Consider the following 21,326-nt stretch of genomic DNA (forward strand, 5'->3'; position numbering starts at 1 on the left):
ATATATGTGTGTGTACTGTGTAATTATTATGTATATATAAATACACACACATGCTTGTATATATTTAAGAACAATTTGTTATATTTATACATAAAATGTTTATATTTATATATAATTAGTGCTATCAAACGATTAATCGCGATTAATCACACCCAAAATAAAAGTTTGTGTTTACATAATATATATGTGTGTGTACTGTGTAATTATTATGTATATATAAATACACACACATGCTTGTATATATTTAAGAACAATTTGTTATATTTATACATAAAATGTTTATATTTATATATAATTAGTGCTATCAAACGATTAATCGCGATAAATCACACCCAAAATAAAAGCTTGTGTTTACATAATATATATGTGTGTGTACTGTGTAATTATTATAAATACACACACATGCTTGTATATATTTAAGAACAATTTGTGATATTTATACATAAAATTTTTATATTTATATATAATTAGTGCTATCAAACGATTAATCGCGATTAATCACACCCAAAATAAAAGTTAGTGTTTACATAATATATATGTGTGTGTACTGTGTAATTATTATGTATATATAAATACACACACATGCTTGTATATATTTAAGAACAATTTGTTATATTTATACATAAAATGTTTATATTTATATATAATTAGTGCTATCAAACGATTAATCACGATTAATCACACCCAAAATAAAAGTTTGTGTTTACATAATATATGTGTGTGTGTGTACTGTGTAATTATTATGTATATATAAATACACACATGCTTGTATATATTTAAGAACAATTTGTTATATTTATACATAAAATGTTTATATTTATAAATAATTAGTGCTATCAAGCGATTAATCGTGATTAATCACATCCAAAATAAAAGTTTGTGTTTACATAATATATGTGTGTATACTGTGTATAATTATTATGTATATATAAATACACACCTTCATGTATATAGTTATGAACAATATACTTTATTTTATATATAAAATATTTATATATAATATACATATAGTGCTGTCAAATGATTAATCGTGATTAATCACATCCAAAATAAAAGTTTGTGTTTACATAATATATGTGTGTATACTGTGTATAATTATTATGTATTTATAAATACACACATGCATTTATATATTTACGAACAATTTGTTATATTTATATATAAAATATGTATATTTATATGTAATATAAATATATATATAGTGTATACATGCAAATATTACTATATATATATATATATATATATATATATATATATATATATATATATATATATATATATATATATATATATATATATATATATATATATATATATATATATATTTAGTGTATGCTTAATGCAGATTATATATGTACTTAATATCATGTCTGCATGTACTGTGTGTGTATTCAAATATGCATAATAATTAATCTGTTTGGTTACAAAAATTCTTCCAAATATCTTCCTTTGTGTTCAGCAGATCAAATGCATTTTTACAGGTTTGGAACAACTTGAGGGTGAGTAAATGATGACAGTTTTCATTTTTGTGTGAACTGACCACTTTATCTCCATTTCCACTCAACGTCGACAAGATGGCGCTGTTTCAATAACTCCAGTTTGATGAATGGTCGGGTCTTCCCTTCTCATCGGCGCCATTTTCAAACAGTGTTACCGCCACCGGAAGACCGTTCGCCGTGGGGAGGGGAGGAAATCTGCAGTAAACACTGATTAGCTCCAACAGTTTCACAAAATGAAAGCGCTGAGGCGAAATGCCCAAACAACAAACAGCAAGCAGACTTTGGAGGGTTAATTGTTGCGTCGTTTATTGAGAAGAAAGGCTTTATTTCCATGAGCCAGATATGCTGCAGAATGAAGACTGAAGCTAATACAGCAAACTGCTCTCTGTAGACAGACTGACAGTTTACGTCGGCGTAAGTATGTTTTGTGAATAAGAATTTTTGTATTTATTTTAGGTCACATTAAATTGATTATTGTAACTCTATGGTCGCGTTTTAAAGCTTAGTGAGCTAGACAGTTCGCAATGCACCCAAAAAAAGTGATTGTAGCTCAAAATGTTTGGAAACACAACCGACAAATAAAGTCTGTTTTTGAATCATATAGATTCTAACCGCCACAGAGTGGTTTGTTGTCTTGAAAAAAAGCCACTAATTTAATCTGACAGATTTGACTGCCTATTGATCCTTACTAAATCATGTTCAACAATAGCTCAAGTGTTACGTTTTAAAATAAAGATATTAAATGAACTGGTGCTTTGACTGTTTTCATATGTCATACAGTCTCTCTGTAATATCAGTTGTCATGTGAATCGTTGTGTATATGCAGAGCGGATCGTGTATTTGTGTTGAATGACCATGACGACCAGCGCAGAGCGGAAGTTCGTCAATCTGCGGAAGCGTTTAGATCAGCTGGGCTACAGACAGCCATTGGCCATTGAGAGTCTGCCATTGGTTGAGAAGCTCTTCAGGTGAATTCTCTCTACTATATGCAGTATTATTCATATTAAACTATCCATCAATACATATTTTTATTTACTTTTACCCTGCCATTATTTTCACTAGCTCTGGCACAAGAAATTGTAAACAATGACACAGATGTTAGGGTTAGTTCACACAAAAATGACATTTCTGTCATTAATTCCTCACCCTTATGTCGTTCCAAACCCGTAAGACCTTCGTTCATCTTCAGAACACAACTTAAGATATTTTTAATGATATCCGAGAGCTTTCCGACCCCATTTAGACTGCAGCGTTATTACCACTTTCAAGGCCCAGAAAGGTAGTAAAGACATCGTTAAAATAGTCCATGTGACTAGCCTGGCGTGGCCATACTCAATTCTAGTCAGAATTTGAGTCTGGTACCGCTCCATTGAGCTTTGATTATGGGGCGTTTTTCAACCGAGCCAGGAAAGACCTCAATTGGATAGACCCACAACCAATCAGAGCAACGGAGCGACGCGTAACGTTAGTTGTCAAACGTCAACAGAACTCAACTGCACTGTGTTGCCAAGTCCGTGTTTTTCTCCATGTCCGCGGGTTGAAGCGACTCCAATTATGTGATTATATAAACCCAGGAATGCGAATTTTAGCAGGCAACCTTGCCAAAATAACATATTTTGCCAACCAAACGCCATTTTTTAACCGGAGAACACCCCGGAAAGTTATTGTTTTGGGCTATAGTTTTGAGTAGCAATTGTGCGCGACATTGCAAAAACACTTGGAAACCCTGTCTGCACGCACGCTGGATTAAGTAACGTTACAAGAAAAAGATGAGTGTAAATGATCTTTGCCAGTAATAAAATTATTTAAGGATACACAGAGTACTTACCAACACGATCATCGTTTCTGAGAGAAATAGTGAAGGTGAATGCATATACGAACAAGTTCTCCGTTTAGGATAAGAGCAAATTCAACCCAAGAGCCTTCGATGACGTGGTTGATTACGTTACTGTTTATCATCTGTCCATCATCGTCTAAAGCCCGCCCTGACAATTTCATTGGTCCGAACAGTTTCTGTTCGGGCATAATTACTCCTCTATGGAGCAAGTCCAGACCGAATTGCCCGAGCAAAAAAAATTGTGGGCGGGGCTAAATTCGGCTGGCATCCAGGCTACCATGTGACTCCAGTGGTTCAACTTTAATGTTATGAAGTGATGAGAGTACTTTATGTGCGCTAAAAACAAATAAAAATAACTTTTCTTATCTTCTGTGTCGGTCTCCTATGGAACCCCGTTCCCGCCACTAAATAAAAAGTGTAATTTTTTCTCACAATTGCGAGTTATAAAGTCAGAATTCTTAGATATAAACTCGCAATTGCGAGTTATAAAGTCAGTGATCTGCCGCGACCGGACACATGATGAGTTGTGAACACATTAATGAGTATTTTAGCTGTAGTTTTAGCTGCTAATGATGAAATGATTGTCTTATTATCTGAACGACATTAATATCTCTGAGCAAACGCGCTCTTGAGGGAATTTTAAGCGCAAGCTTTGGCACAGAAACAGAACGGATGTGAGCAATTGCGAGTTTATATCTCAGAATTCTGACTTTATAACTCGCAATTGTGAGAAAAAAAGTACTCTTTTTATTTTTTTTATTTAGTGGCGGAAACGGGCTTCCATAGTCTCCTATGCTGTTCATGTTTTAACACCTTCCTGGTTCTACATCAGAACGCCGGCTCACTATTGGCCACGGATTGGCCGGCTCCTGCATTAGGGTTGGGTACCGAACTCTGTACTTTTAAAGGCACTGACCGATTCACATTAAATCAATCGGTACCAAATTTCGGTACCTGAGAACGCATCTGGTGATATAGACTAGTGTCTGTGAATATTAAACAGCAAAAAGACTATTTAAACACGAATCCTGCGTGTCTGTGTGAATGAATGGCGCTGACCCACAGTTTATTTACCTCACACACACACACACACACACACACACACAGAATTGCGTGTGACGGTCACGTGTTTCCATCTCATATGGGGACATAAACGCATGTCTGTCCTCTTCAGAGGCGCTCTTAGAGTCACTTCATCAGCATTTTACCGTTTCATTTGAGAAAAACTATCGTCATAAACACACAGAAACTCAAATGTATTCACGGCAACCCGTCAAAATAAAAGTTCGGTTTAACTTGACAAATATATAACTGTTGTACAGTAGAATTTAGATACGTCTCAATTAATAATACTAACACTAATGTAATAATAATAAATTATCAAAACTTTATTTTTTAGGTAATATATCACAATATTTCTTCCATGTTTTAATTTTAACAGTATAAAGCTCAGTTGTGCAGCTTTGTTTGACAATTTTTTTTAATTAAATTAAAAGATAAATAATTTATGTCATTTGATTACCAGAAAACAACGTACATAACACATCATTTGTGGGAAATCTTAGCTTCTTTAAAAAGAAACAAATAATAATATGGTTGTTTTTATGAATTCAATTAATTAAGTAGCTAGTACTATTTACTGGTAAATATTACAGTAAACAAACATCACAGACAATGGCAGACCAAGGCAGCTCTGGCATAATGTCAATAACACTTCTATAAATGACTTACATTTTCTTTACAGTTATTGATGTCAACATCCCTAAAATACAGAAAAAAGGTACCGTTGGCTACCGGTACCGAATTTCAGTTTAAATTTTGTGCTCACGTGAACAGCGTCGATCAATAGTGAGCCGGCGTTCTGGAAGCTCTGCACTGTTTACATTATGTCAACAGCATCAGAGAAATTGTTAAATAAAGTCGTTATTTGTTTTTTACGCACAAAATGTATTCTCGTCGCTTCATAACATTAAGGTTGAACCACTGGAGTCACATGGACTATTTTAACGATGTCTTTAATTTCCTCTAATTTCCTCTTTATCATAAATTTAGAAAAAGCAATAGGTCAACTGGTAGAATTTTACAACAAAGAATTAGAACAGAAAGGTACAATAAATCATTTGTACCTACAGCGATAAGATTATATAATGATCAAGTACATCGCAAACTATTAAACTTTTAAATTATATGATAATATTAGTATTTTTTTAACGTCAGATGTGTGCTGTTTGATTGTTACTGTCAATTCCTGTTATCGTTTAAAACTGTTTATTTAATGTTATATTTATGTTTATTGGTTTGATTGAGGTGTGTATGTTTTTTTTTTTTTAGAGAATATGTTGTGACAAGGGCGCGTAATGAATGACCACATGCATTTCCCTTTGTGGGATAATAAAGTTCACCTTACCTTACTTACCTTACCTTACTACCTTTCTGGGCCTTGAAAGTGGTGATTAAATTGCTGTATGTGGGGTCAGAAAGCTCTCGGATTTCATCAAAAATATCTTCGTCTTACGGGTTTGGAACGACATGATGGTAAATAATGACAGAATTTTCATTTTGGGTGAACTAACCCCTTAGCAGTGTTGGGGGTAACGCATTACAAGTAACTTGAGTTACGTAATAATATTACTTTTTCAAGTAACTAGTAAAGTAACGCATTACTGTTCAAATTTACAACAAAATATCTGAGTTACTTTTTCAAAAATGTAACGCAAGTTACTTTTTCACATTTATTTGACTGACAGCTCTCCTGTCCCCATGTTGTAAAAAATAAGTGGAGAGGCGTGTGTGTGAACATGATGGTTATTGTAGTTCTAGACTAAATGTGAGCATTTACTCATCTCACTTGCACAATAAAGATTCTGTACTCCTCAAAATGAATAAAATCAGTCAAATGCAAAATCAGAGTACTCAAACCTCAAATATATAAATGTTAAATAAAACAAATATTTTTATGCATTTAATCTACCTTTATTGACTAATGTCTTGCTGCTGACCTTTGATGATTCAGTTAAGCCATGAGCAAAAATTACTAGATTTTTTGTTTTTATTGGTAAAACGTTTTTCTCCTGCGTCCTATTCTTCCATTATCCAGAATGGCAGCACATTTATACCTCAGCCTGAGGCGTATTATTTCAATTTTGGTATGAAGAGGTCTTTACATTTGCACAAAAAAGGACTTTTTTTGCTATTAAAAAACAAAACTAAAAAGCAAGCCCAGCCCAGGTGAGAAAAAGTAACGCAAAAGTAACGCAAAAGTAACGTAACGCATTACTTTTCTTAAAAAGTAACTAAGTAACTCAATTAGTTACTTTTTAAGGGAGTAACGCAATATTGTAATGCATTACTTTTCAAAGTAACTTTCCCCAACACTGCCCCTTAGTTTTAGTTAGTTCATAAAAATAAAACATGATACATTTTGTAAATGTATATAAAATGTGAAACATGATTTGACATAAGCGTGATCAATCTGTTTTCATTTATATCTCAGTGACCTGGTCCACACCACTGAGAGTCTCAGAAATGCTAAGCTTTCTGCAGGAAAAACGGAAAAGGAGAGTCGGAATGTGGATGCTCTTCTGGAGCCGTATAAAGCTGAAAATGCCCGGATAGTCAGAGAAAACAACGAGCTGCACCTCGGGCTTTTGAAACTGAGAGAGGAGAAGGATCGGATCAGCAGGGGTACAGATTGGGTTTAATGCCTCAAATCCTGTTGCAAACAGATTTGATCTTTTTTTAATCACATGGAATGGTTATAATAATCTCTTGTTCCGTTTTTCAGAGCTGAAGGCGTACATCAGGAAACTGGACCATGAAACCTCAGATCTGAAATTCCTCAATAATCAGTATGTGCACAAAGTGCGGTCCCTTGAGAAGGACAGCAAAGCCAAGACGGAGCGCATCTTACAGCTCCAGGAGAAGAACATGCAAGCTGTTGTTCAGACACCAGGTTAGCTGTGGTATTCACCTTTGTCTGTTTATGCAGCTATCAGAACATTTTATGGACAATGAGTCATTTAATTAGGAGGGAAGAACCGATCAATCCCATTTAGACGGCAACGGATGCAGATAGATGAACTCCTCCCGTCCTCCAGTGGCCCCATCCCTCCATTTGTGGCACAGCCAGATGATCCCTACATCGCTGACCTTCTTCAGGTGGCTGATGACAGGTGTGGGGAAGAAAACTAAAATAATTTGAAACTAAAATAATTTTGTCATTAATGCATTGGTAGCTAACACAATTATTTTTTTTAAGGAAAGTAAAGAAAAAACATTTATATTATACAGTTATTAATAGCAACAATTAAAGGCACAATATGTAATTTTCGCCACTAGAGGGCGCTTATTCTAAACAAAGGCGTAGCTTGATGACACCTTGATTTCTTTGAATCATGGGAGTTGTTGTCTTCACCTATACAGCCGGTGGAAAAGAATCAGACAGGACTCCGGCAGAAATCATATTCATGAGCGAATTTATTACAGATTTATGAGTGTTACTGTAGTGTGAAGCAGGAGCGGGACGAGGCGCTGGAGCGATTGCTCATGAGAGACGAGCGGACACACGGTTCGAGAGCAGTGGAGCTTATATTCTGTCAGACGAGCACTTCCTCTTCTTCTGCTCATGTGTGTGTGGGGAACGCAGCGCTGCTTTATCATATCACACACATCTGAGTGTGTGAGAGTGATGTTATAATGCTACTCTGAGCGTTCACTCGGCGGTGCTATGAGACACTTGTTCACACTGCAGTGAGAGATCGATATTAGGCGGTAAAACGTGGCACTCGCCGTAAATCAAGAAAAGCGTTTTTGGTGTTTCCATGGTTTCTACAAAATAAATCAGGAAATCGAGGGTAACGCGGATAGGATGTCATTGATAGGCGGCACACGGACATGTCAGTGTCCTGGTTAAAATTGCTTATTTCTCTGGATTTAAACATTATTGGAAACATTTGGATTATTAATGTAAGTACTAGTGTTGTCACGATACTTGAATATCTAACTTCGATATGATACCTAAAAAAGTATCGATATTCGATACTACAGGGAAAAAACGCTGCATAAACTGTCAAAAAAAATTTTTTTTGTCCGTCTATTGAAAGTTGAGGAAATAAAAAAATTCTTCTGAGAGATCACTTTATATGATAAAGCTTTTTCTCATTTATAAACGTTGCTTAAATACCATTACAATTATCTCACAAATATTTGCTAACTAATTGTGTTGCAATAGCTTACATACAGCACAAGGAAGCTTGATTCAAATTGAATTTAAAAAGACGAGTAAACAGTAATAAAATAAGAACAAATAAACAAATTCTAGCACAAATAAATACAGTAGAATAAAGATACAAATGAAATAGACTGCTTTATTTTTTCAGGAAGGTCTAACAGTATTCAGGTAAGACACTGAATATATAAAAAAAACAAAGTAATCGAATTTAAAATAACATTGGATAATCTTCATTGTAAAAAATTAAATCCAGAGGAATCCATTAGAGTTACACAAGTTAATCAGTCAAGAGAAGTAAGTGATCGTTTGTCGTTTTGTAGTATGAATAATAAATAACTGTCCCTTTAAGACCAGACGCACGCATGGATTCCTGTAACACATTCTTCCTGAACTAGATACGACTGTGTTTACATTAATACTTACCAAGATGGACATTGAGACATTTCTTGGGGGCATTGAGTGTATTTGACTATTAAAAGCTGGAAAAAGGAGCTCATTTTTGCACTTGTATGTCAGAGCTCGTCTTTATGCTCGTCTTTATTACGGTATGTGTGTGCGCTTCAGATGCGATCACGAAATCTGCTGGAATTAACATTAGTAGAATTAACGTTATGTGCAACCCCGCGCAAAATTGTGACCGGTCACGCCAACACTTAACCGTACGCAGTCATGAGGAAAAATCCAGCAGAACACGCGTTCGCCATGTTCAGCAGGTTAACCGGACTGAATGAGAGGAGGCGGGTGCGTGTCAACTCACTGTCGGTCGGAGAGGAGAAGAAAGCGCAGCTGATATCGATACTGTAGAAAAGGAATATCGTATCGTTTCAGATATTTCAGTATTGATACATATCGAAATATCGATATTTTTGACAACACTAGTAAGTACACAGGTCAACAAAATATTTTTAATTGTTCTAGTGGTTTTTGGATTTTTTAATTCAAAAATCTTACATATTGTGCCTTTAATTACTTGGGTTAACACATTTATTTTGACAGTTATTAACATGAAATAAACATTTAAAAGTGAATATACTAATAAAATGTATAAATATAAATAACATTGTTTTTTTTGTTTTTTTTTACAGTTTTTATAATAAAAAAAACATTGAATCTTTGTGTTTAGAATCCAGGAGCTCCAAAAGGAAGTGGCACAGCTCAAGCTTGACCTGGAGAGAGCGCAGGCTGGAATCAAACATCTCAACACACAGGTGTGTGCTGTGCACGCAACTACATCTCACAAATTTAATTACTGTGTATAGTCTGATTACTTATTATTGGGTGCTGTTTTAATATTTTAGGGAGCAAATGGTTTCGCATAAGCCACTACTTGAAATTTTAGGGAGAATGACAAGAGTGATTATAGTTGTTAAAATGAAATTGGAGAGTCCTTCTTGAATCCTTTTTATTTGAGACATCCTTCAGGAGCCCACATAAATTTGCACTAATGAGAGGTTATTACTAAAAACAATATGATCTCTTTTATTTACTTATCATATATTAACAGTAGCTGCGTTTCCATTACCCTTCAAATTGCGCAAATTGAAAATGCGCCCAATGGAAACATGTCAATTTTGCAAAAACTCCCATATATCGCAAAAAAGTTATGATCTCATGAGGTGTTTTATCAGGCAATTCGAAAAAGGAATATTTCACAAAATTGCAATGGAAACGTTTTTTTCCGCATTTACAGGTCACCTGGTGAAAGTCGATCACTCTTTAAAGATGGCGCGTTATGTTTGGATAAAAGACGAGACAGAAGAGTTCTTTATTAAATTCATAAAAGACAAATTGCGAGAATATTGGATTCTAAACAACAAAGAAATGCCACAATTTATCAAGACCTCCAAGCAGAAAGGAAGGAGAAACACCTCATACGTGGCCGCTCCAAAGTATAAGGGTCTTTCCTTGCCATTAATGCTTGGATAACGTAACATGCCTACGTCTCTTTTGATTAAAAATACTGGCTAGTGGGGTGGCTGCGATATAAGCTAGCCTACTAACATCCGTTGCCATGATTTTTGGAATGACTTTTTACAATAGTTGTTTATTGACATTTAGAAAAAATCTGTAATGGAAATCCGGCTAGTGTTACTCTATTCATAACATTAACCCTTACAAATTGTCCTTGTGCTCTGTGGACAGGTGGAAGAGCGAGATAAAGAGATTGAGCGTCTGAATCGAGCTCTGGATGGTGGTCGACCTAATGATGTCATCTCTGTGGAGGCTCAAAACATCAGCAATGAAAAACTTATTGCTCATTTGAACCTGCAGGTAAACTGGATAATCTGATATAATTATATTTATTTTATCTTGTTTGGCGACTTACCTGACTGAGACCACCCAATCTAATGTGATTTCAACCAAGGGGGGGACATCCCTTGCCATCCCAGAAACTGTACTGTACTTAGCATGAAAAACTAAATAAACAGATAGCAAGAAAAGAGCCCTCCCTTTATAATCCCCAATGCTATCAATCTCTAAAGCGCAAGCTGAATTCTTTACTGTTGCAAAAACTCCCATTGTACAAAGAATCTCTCATTTACATCTTTCAGATAGAGTATCTGCAGGAGAGCAACAGATCCCTGGAGCAGAGGATGGACGGACTGCAGCAGAGGAAGAAGACTGTGTCTAGTGAGGTGGCTGACCTGAGCGCTCGAAATCAAGAGTTGTGTCAGGAGCTCACTCAAATAGACCAGCTCGCCCAGCAGCTAGAGAAAGACAAAGAGATGGTTCTAGAGACTGCTGACATGGAGCTGCAAGAGGCCAAGGTGATCTCAGACAGCAAATATTATAATTAAAAAAAAATTGAAGTGAGACACACAGAAAGACGTGTGCCAGAATCGAGTTCTCTTCACACACACAATTATGCCATAATGTCCATTTAGTTGAATATCCTCGTTAGAGCAGCCTTAAATTAGTTAAAAAACGTCTTAAATGAACACAAAGACTTGTGAAAGAATGAGACGCGTGTAAGGTCTGCGTCATGTGATCTGCGGCAGCTCTTAAAGTGACAGCAGCCACTAATGCTGTCATTAATGTTCATCAAAAAACAAAGAGAACAGAAAAAATCACTCACTGCTCTCGACTGAAGAACTTGTGTAGCTTTAAAGGGATAGTTCACCCAAAAATAAAAAAGTGCCATTTATCTGCTTACCCCCAGGCCATCCAAGGTGTAGGTGTCTTTGTTTCTTCAGTAGAACACAAATGGAGATTTTTAACTTCAACATGCACAGACAACTTCAAATTAATCCATGCGGCTCGTGACGACACATTAATGTCTTAAGACACGAAACGATCGGTTTGTGCGATAAACCGAACAGTATTTATATCACTTTAAGCTCAAATAGTCTGATTTAGGCTTTATGGATTTCGTTTTAGCCTATCCAAGTAGGCTATAGCATCTATCAAACATTTTTCCTATAGTCTTTCAGATTGCCAATACAGGTCAATGTTTTCTATATGGTTGATGCTTCGTGTTAAATGGTATGTTATATTGCATTAAATGATCAAGCTTTATTAGCTGACTGAATTTGATTATGTGATGCAAGGACGTGTTGCGCAGTGTTTGCTTTGAAATTAGCAGTTGACGGTGCATTAATGGTTATCCAGTTTATTTATTCTTTATTTATACATTTTTTAAAACAAGTTACAAAGAATGTTATCACTCTTCTGAAAAGAATTAGGCATAAGAGGGCCACTTTCGATTGTCTAACGCTCCAAAACAGGTCCGGGTGGAGGAAAGGTCCCATCTTGGTGGTGGTGCGGAGGATGGTGTTGCTGAAGCAACAGTATCTGCGAACTCAGACATGAGCAATTACTACCTTTTATGCTACAGAAAAGGATATGATTGGATAGATGAGCAGGTAATTAGTGAAGTAACGATTGAGTCTTCCTGGCAGAACTTGCGCTGGCTTCATTTCTCATGAACAACTCGATAGCACGAGCACAACAGTCCAACTAACGGACATATTACAAATTTGACAAGATTAGAGGGTTATATCGATCATGAAAAGAGGAACCAAAGGAAACAAAAATATATTAGGAGTATATCATCTTTCTTTTCGGACACACTTTGGGAGCTTGAAACAGACAGTGAGGAGGTTTAGACGCTCCAGGCTTATACGGTGTGGAAATGAATGGGTCTTTTTCATCGCTGAAGTGAACGATAATACGATCGCAAATGGACAAACAAGCAAACAAGACACATGAGCATGTTCAAGCAAAAGCCAGTGTATATTAGTTCTAATATACAAAACAAAACAAAACAAATGTTACTCGCCTATCGAGAAGAAATAAAGCAACCTCTGCCTTCGCTCCTTGAGTTCTCTCCAGTGCTGGAAAGCTGATCCGATATTTACACGGGTCCCACTTCTTGCCTGATCATAAGCCTTCTTTTGTTCCACAGACATCTTCCACATTTGTTTTTTTATCTGCCATCTCTCTTTCTGTCGTCGCTCGGCTAATGTCCGTCCTGTGTCGTGTATTTTGAATAATGACGTGCACTGAGCGCTCTCTTCTCCCCGTCATTAGTAGACACGCCCCTTACTGCTGAGATTGGCTATCAGTTTATTTTGGTACTCGGCCCGAGACACTTTTCTAAAGCAGTTTTGAAATAACACTTACCCCACCTTTAAAGGGATAGTTCACCCAAAAATGAAAATTAGCCCACAATTTACTCAACCTCGAGTCATCTTAGGTGTATAAGACATTCTTCTTTCAGACAAATAAAATTTCGAAGTTATATTACAAAAGTCCAGGCTAATCCAAGCTTTAGAACTGGATTCATAGTTGCTCTGTTTTTGAAGTCCATAAAAAGTGCATCTGTCCGTCATATAACTGCTCCACGCGGCTCTGGGGTGTTAATAAAGGCCTTCTGAAGCGAATCGACATGTTTGTGTAAGAAAAATATCCATATTTAAAACTTTATAAAGTAAAGTTTCGGCCGACCGCCTTCCATGGAAAAGTGTTGAATGTTGAAAGTAAAACTCAAGATGTGTACGTGACGTCATGACGAGCGGACCTGGTCGCGTTAGTCTTTCGATTGGCAGGTGAACTTTCAACAATTTTTCCATAAATTGAACAGGGAAGGCGGCCGGTCGAAAGTTTACTTTATTAAGTTTTAAATATGGATATTTTTCTTACACAAACGCCTTTATTAACACCCCAGAGCCGCGTGGAGCACGTTATTTGATGGGCAGATGCACTTTTTATGGGCAACTATGAATCCAGTTCTAAAGCTTGGATTAGCCTGGACTTTTGTAATATAACTCCGATTTTATTAATCTGAAAGAAGAATGTCATATACACCTAGGATGACTTGAGGGTGAGTAAATTATGGACTAATTTTCATTTTTGGGTGAACTATCCCTTTAATGTTAAAAAAAAAAATCTATTTCATCGAGACATCAGCAGCTGTATTAGTATCAGTAATACTGACCTTAAAGGGGCTATATGCAACTTTTTCCCCAAAATAAACGTAACAATAGCCTTTTTATTTTACCATTTATGACTCAAACATCTCCTGATGAGCATACTGACACCTTGTCCGCTCACAGTGGGTGCACCTATAAGCCTGTATCCTATTTTTCCTATTTTCTGGCGGGTCGTTTTTTTCCCACGCTGTCTGCGGATGTGACGTCACCACTGCTGCGAGAGCGAGCAGAAAATAAGAGCAGTTCTGTTTTTTGGCCACAGGTGTCAGTCGCGAGTTTAAATTTCAGAAAAACGCATATAGCCCCTTTAAAAAAGTACAACAAACTGTCTTAGTTGTTTCTACATTAATTTGGAGAGTAACTGTGAAATTATTAGAATATAAAAATATTAAAAACACCAATGTTTTTAATCGACTGACCGCAATAATTAATAATAATGATCATAATATTTGGTCTCAGTTCTTGGATTTTAATATTTTGAATAGTTAAATATTTAGCTTTATGTATTGATACTTATACTGACTCCATCTCTGTCTCTAGAAAGAGATTCAGCGTCAACAGCGGGAGCTAGTGGACCTGGAGGAGGTCATCTCTAAATTAAGGCGGGTATGTGCATGGGTACACTGTCCACACAGCAGAGCATGTGAAATGAGCTGGTAAATTAACCATCTGCTTCAGAACAGCACATTTATTCTGTCTGGCCTGACATGACATGGATGGTTTAATAAAGCTACTGGATATAGAGCTTGTGTGTTTTTGTTTACCATCTTTGTGTAAATTCATTTAAAATGTCTCTTTCTGACTGTAAGGAATGTCTTTCTGTTGGAGTGCATGATTATTAGCCTTTTAGATATCACACTCTTTATTACTGGCCTTGTGCAATTTGAGTAATTTTGCAGTTGAATAATCTTTACACACACACACACACACAATGTTTGTCTGAAAATGAAAATTAAGTTATAAAAAGATGACATCTAAATAACATCTGTATTTTGTTTCAGAGACACAGGCGTTACCACATCTTTAGTGGTAATGTGTTATGGTCTATTAGACTCTATTAGTCAAACGTCTAAAGCTTGCAATGATTTGTTGCAGGATATGGCAGATAGAGATCATGTGAAAGACCGTCTGAGGGATCAACTACTTGATCTTCAAGAACAGAATGACAAGATGGAGGGACTGATAAACTTTCTAGAGGAAGACAAAAGGAGACTTCAGGACAAAGTAGAGGCAATGACACAGGCTGGTGAGATGCAACACCCCTCTTTATGTGTTAGATTGCAGGTAAAGTGATATATGGTTTGTCATTCACCTGTTTAATTTTAGTGCTGTATTTGTTTCAGATAAGGAGATGATTCTAGAATTAGAGCAAATGCATGCAAGGCATGGGATGTGTGGCAAGGATCACTCTCCGTCCCGTCTAGATGCCTTCGTGAAAAGTTTAGAGGAGGAAAGGAATTATTACAAACAGGAGGTGGAGCGGTACCGTCTGGTTAGGGGCAGGACAGACAAAAGCCCCACCCCTAGTCCAGGCAGGGGGAGGAGCCCCAGAGGAAGAGGAAGCTGGCATGAAAAGGTGGGATCTGACAGCTGGGATTACAATGATACGTGGTTTAAAGGGTAACTAAACCCTAAACCAACTTTTTTTAGTTAATGATCTGTAATAATGGGGCTTTATTAATGCTGTTCATTGATTCGAGTAAATGTTTTGACATTTGAGTATAAAGTGTTTTAATTCTATAAAATATGGTGTAAAACCGCCAAAGTGCTGCCCTCTTAAGGTTGAACGGTGGCTACTGCAGTTGAATTTTCCTATTGGACGTTGTGGTACATCGTGACGTAGGATGGTACCTCCAACGGCTCACTATCCGCGCCCCTGGCATGAGCTCACCACGCCCTCAGAAATGTTTCCCCCAATCACATGATGAGAACGACTTCACTCCAGTATGAACTGTCATATTACATGAAGTAAACATTATGAATGAAACTCACTTGACACTTGCTTTAACATTGTATTGAAGAAAATACGGTTAAATAATGCAGTTGTCAGTACACGTCAGGCTTTTCTTGCGATATTATTGCCGCCCGTCATGTGTACAGATAATTTTCATACATGAGACGCGCTTTCAAACTCTGACACGCAAGTGGTTGCCGCGGACGCAGATAGATTAGGTCAGTTCTCTTGCGCGGCTGCTTCACTAGCTTCGTCGGCATCGGGAGTTAACGCAGTTTGAGCTGCGGCTCGCATTGATAAGGCTCCGGGTTTGTGTCTGTTACAGACAATCCACCCTCCTCCACTTCAGGTGAAGGTAGGAGAAATGACCGCTCTGTTGCAAAGCTGGCGTCACTCCAGTCATTCTCCATCTTTGCAACTCGCGAGTCTGACAGCTGTCAGTCAATCCGTCACTGCGGGTCTCAGGTGCACGCCCTCCGCTCAGCCCCGCCCTCGGTTCATCCCCTCTGTGTCCGCCGGGCTCTGCCCACTTTTCCAGCATTTTTTGAAAATTGCCAGTGGGTGGAGTTAAGCTCTGAGCAGGGGTTTAGTTACCCTTTAAGCAGGGCCTGAAATTCAGGTTGTACATTTTTTATAATTCCTGAAATTTCTGCACTTTTAATGCAGCAACATGCCAGTATAACTCTTCTGAACTGTTAACAGATGCACAACTGGATAAGATGTAAGAATTAAGAATATACCCATTGGTTTGGAATAAATAATGAGCTGCTCAGTTAAAAAAAAACTATATGCATACATTATTTCCTTATTACATTTTACACATCATAACTGATTTTGCAACAAGGCTTTTTTTCCTGAGGCCATTTTACGGATTATTGACTTTATTTAACCCTCTGGTGCTCTTCGTTTAAACCTAAAAATTAAACTTCCTCCACCCCAGTAAAACCAATGCAATTTATTTTTCTTCAATAATATTTTTTCTTTTTAATTTTGTATTTTGAGATGATTTGATGGTATTTTTTAATATTTATGCAATAATGATGGTCTATTTTTGCCATTGAAAATTATACAACAAATTTTTTTTGTAAATGTTTTATTATTATTATTATTATTATTGCAGTATTTCAGGTTAAAATAGAGACTAGGCCTTCAAAATATTTATTTTTGAAGGCAGATTAGCGCCCTCTTTTGGAATTATTTAAGAAATCATGCAACCATGGGTGTAATCACTAGAGGTCTCTATGGAGAATTCCCTAGTTCTGTTTTGAACACATTTAATGATTTTTTTTTTTATGGATTTGAATATATATTTAAAAAAATCTCTATTTATTATAAAGTTTTAGATTTTTTTGTTGTTATAAATAAAGATTTTTTTCTGTGAATTTGTGTTTTTGCAGATTTCCCATTCATTTCCTATGGTGTCATTTTTGACCGAAGAGCACAAGTGGGAGTATTTTTTTACGACCACTTAACATACTCGAATCATGCCCTCAATTATTTTGTGTGTTAACATACCTAATGCTAGAAAAGTTTCATATTTTTCAGATGAAGCTGTGATTTAAAAAAAATCAAAATGTGGTTCATAGGCTCAGTTTTTCATAGGTGTGTGCGTGTGTGTGTGAGTGGATGTGTCAATATCACACTCTTGATGTTTTAGAGTGTCACCCCTTTACTGCTCTGTACTTTTTTTCAGCATTGTGGCCAATTTGTAGATTGTACACACAAATATTAAGTGAATTTTTGTGTTTTTGCCGATTTCGCATTCATTTCCTATGGTCGGTCATTTATGACCAAAGACGATGAACGCTACTTTTTTTTTAACGACCAATTAGCATGCTCGAATCATGACCCCAATTTTTGTGTGTGTTAACATACCTAATGCTAGAAAAGTCACCAAGTTTCATATCATTCCGATGAAGCTGTGATATTTAACGTTTCAAAACATTTTCCGGTCAGAAATGACCGAAGAGCACCAGAGGGTTAAAGGGGACCTATTATGCAAAATTCACTTTTACATGGTGTTTGAACATAAATGTGTGTTGGCAGTGTGTGTACACAAACCCATTTGATGATGAAAATACACCCACTCCTTTTTTTTTAATATCCCATAAACTAGTGTTTTAGAACAAGCCGTTCACAAATTCTGTTCAAAGTGACGTCACTTTGTACAGGCTCCTCCCACAACTGCTGAAGGACTCTGCCATATTAGCATAGACCCCCGCCCTGAGCGAGTTATACATTGTCCGCCATTTTCTTCAGACCGGAGCAGCTGGAGCGACAAAAATGTCTTGTAAGCTTCATGTACTCCTGATATCAGAGCCGCTGAAGACGCAGTGGATTAGTTTTGTTTTTGAAAGGAAAGCGCCCCCATATACCTAAATTCGTTTATGTCTGTGCAAATCATTTTACACCAGACTGCTTTGTGAATGAGGCAATACAAAGGGACAATACAGAACAGAGTTTTTACTCAAGGACGGATCAGTATCAGCTGTTCGTAATCCAGTTTATAGAGCATTTATAGAGCTTGAGCATGAGGTCTTCAAGCTCCGCCCTTTTCTTAAAAGCATTTGCATTTAAAGGGACACACAAAATCTGCACGTTTTTGCTCACCCCAAAAAGTGGCAATTTTATAAAAAATTAATCTCTGGGGTATTTTGAGCCAAAACTTCACATACACACTCTGAGGACATCAGATATTTATTTTACGTCTTGTAAAAAGTGGAATAATAGAACCCCTTTTAGACAAACATTAATTACCAAAATAACAATATTGCACATGATTGGGTCAAAGCTCGCTGAGAAACTGACCTTTTTGTATTTCTAGAGAGATGGCGATGCGGAGCTCTCCCGTGCAGTGAAGGAGAGGGATGAGCTACAGTCAGTGCTGCTGGGCTTTGAGAAACACATAGAGGACATCCAGAGCAGAGTTAAACTGCTGACTGCAGAGAGAGACCAGCTCAGCTCACAGTACCAGCAGGTGAGACGCCGCCTGCAACACATCTGCTGTCTGAAACCAGGATGTCCAAAGCTTCTTCATGTACCCATCACTTTGTGTTATACTCCACCAAAAAATTATTTCATAATTTACTGTCTCTCACTTGCCAACTGTCATAAGCACATTCATGAGCTTGGCATAAACATCACACTTTTAGTCTGAGCTTCACAACGTACTGACATTTTATGTCAAGTGTGAACTCATGAATAACTTGACTGGAATTTTTAATCATTTAAAGATTCAAAAGTTAGTCAATATTAGTATTTTTCTCCCACACTTCTATCGTTTCACTTCAGAAGACATTGATTCATCCACAGGGGTCTTTTTGTTGCACATAATGCAACCTATCCACTTACAATACGGACTCTCAGATGGATTTTTGTTGTTAAATCTGTGTTTGTGTTCATCTGAAGAGAGAAAGTCAAACACGTTTGGAACAGGATGAGTATCTTGATAAACGATTTGATTAGATTTTTTGGTGAAGTATCCCTTTAAGTTAAGATGCACATCTAGCTGTTTTCTTTGGGAATAGTTGTGAATGTGTTTTAAATATAGACTCAGGAGGAGCTGAGACGTGTCCAAAGAGAGCTCGAGTCCTCTGAACTCCAGCACAGGATCAGAAACGACGGAGAACAGACTGAAGCTGAACTCAAGAGGCTTACTGCAGAGAGAGACATGCTTAGAGACAGACTCAAGGTGTGTGTGTGTGTGTGTGTGTGTGTGTGTGTGTGTGTGTGTGTGTGTGTGTGTGTGTGTGTGTGTGTGTGTGTGTGTGTGTGTGTGTGTGTGTGTGTGTGTGTGTGTGTGTGTGTGTGTGTGTGTGTGTGTGTGTGTGTGTGTGTGTGTGTGTGTGTGTGTGTGTGTGTGTGTGTGTGTGTGTGTGTGTGTGTGTGTGTGTGTGTGTGTGTGTGTGTGTGTAAATGAGTTTTTGGACCCACTTTATATTAGGTGGCCTTAACTACTATGTACTAACATTTTAATTAATCATTTGATACAATGCACTTATTGTGTACATACATGTTTTTACATTGTACTTATATTTTAAAAAACACCTGCATGTAATTACATCTGTAATTAATTTCTGTAGTTACATTTGTAATTACACAGTTGACACTTCCCTTACACCTAACCCTACCCTTAAACTTACCCACACCACCACACCTGACCCTAACTCTACCCATATCCCAGCTCAATATCAGCAAAGGTTTTTTGCAATACAATATGAACACAGTAAGTACATTGTACTTATTTTTTTATGTAATTACATAGTAGTTAAGGCCACCTAATATTAAGTGGGGCCGAGTTTTTTTTTTTTTTTTAGCAGACCATAAATTGCTGCCAATTATGAACAAGCAGTTTTCTGCGGTTGGAGTCGTATGTTTGAAATTCCTCAAAGCACTTCTAAACTGTATTGCACTTGTAGGGTGAGTGTATAGCTGTGTGTTAAGGAGAGAGATGCCAAGATAAAGCGTCCCTTTTTCTCTTTCTCTCTGTTTGCAGGTTGCCCAAAGCTCAGCTCTAACAGACCGAGAACAGGAGGAGATCAGGATGCTTGACCTGGAGAACACTATTGAGATGGTACAACACATAGTTTCACGAACATTACCTGTTGTGTTTAATCATGTCTGGATAGTTATGCTAATTCCAAATAACGTTTTTGCCCTTAAAAGGGACTGTACTTGTAGGATTATTCCAAATGAATGTGAGTAGTGGTGCAACGGATCACAAAACTCACGGTTCGGATCGAACTACGGATCATGAGTCACTGATCGGATCGTTTTTCGGATCAGAATAAAAGGGGGAGGAGACTTTTTTTATTTGCTTTCCATTTATTACAAGAAACTTTTGGTGTTAACAAAAATAAAATAAATATATAACCATCTGAATAAATCAAATTTGACTAAAAACAACCTGAGACGTGAAAATGGGCCTGAGCTGCTTCTTCTTTTTTTTTTTTTTAAAGAGATTATGATGTCAACATTCGGGAGAGAGTAGACCTCTCACACTTGTCAGCATTGCAATTCTCTTTGTAGGCCTATACACTATTTTATAGATATCATGTTTAAAACCAGAGGTGTCAAGTAACGAAGTACAAATACTTTGTTACCTTACTTAAGTAGAAATTTTGAGTATCTATACTTTACTGGAGTAATTATTTTTCAGCCTACTTTTTACTTCTACTCCTTACATTTTCAAGCAATTATCTGTACTTTCTACTCCTTACATTTTAAAAATAGCCTCGTTACTCCTATTCCATTTCGGCATGTTTTCATTCCGGCTTGTCATAAAAAAACAACAACTATCCAGATAAATCGCGCCATCCGGACAGAGTGAATTTGATTGTGGTTGGATGAGAAGGATAAACACAAACCGTTCTGA

The 21,326-nt window shown here is 36.9% G+C and overlaps 1 protein-coding gene across 1 annotated transcript in view; it reads left to right on the forward strand.

Annotated features, from left to right (window-relative positions):
* The first annotated feature begins 1,636 nt into the window (after positions 1-1,636).
* The window catches only part of cep135 (centrosomal protein 135), a 37,078-nt gene continuing 17,388 nt past the window's right edge, over positions 1,637-21,326 (forward strand). Inside the window, exons 1-14 of the mRNA XM_079831030.1 lie at positions 1,637-1,913; positions 2,326-2,467; positions 6,830-7,020; positions 7,121-7,288; positions 7,364-7,508; positions 9,690-9,774; positions 10,709-10,837; positions 11,119-11,334; positions 14,539-14,604; positions 15,094-15,244; positions 15,342-15,574; positions 18,777-18,929; positions 19,503-19,643; positions 20,448-20,525. Of these exons, the coding sequence (XP_079687156.1) occupies positions 2,349-2,467; positions 6,830-7,020; positions 7,121-7,288; positions 7,364-7,508; positions 9,690-9,774; positions 10,709-10,837; positions 11,119-11,334; positions 14,539-14,604; positions 15,094-15,244; positions 15,342-15,574; positions 18,777-18,929; positions 19,503-19,643; positions 20,448-20,525 (1,875 nt within the window). The 5' untranslated portion in view covers positions 1,637-1,913; positions 2,326-2,348. The remainder of the gene's footprint in view (positions 1,914-2,325; positions 2,468-6,829; positions 7,021-7,120; positions 7,289-7,363; positions 7,509-9,689; positions 9,775-10,708; positions 10,838-11,118; positions 11,335-14,538; positions 14,605-15,093; positions 15,245-15,341; positions 15,575-18,776; positions 18,930-19,502; positions 19,644-20,447; positions 20,526-21,326) is intronic.

Source organism: Gobio gobio (assembly GCF_949357685.1).
Source record: "Gobio gobio genome assembly, chromosome: 12".
Lineage (NCBI taxonomy): Eukaryota > Metazoa > Chordata > Actinopteri > Cypriniformes > Gobionidae > Gobio > Gobio gobio.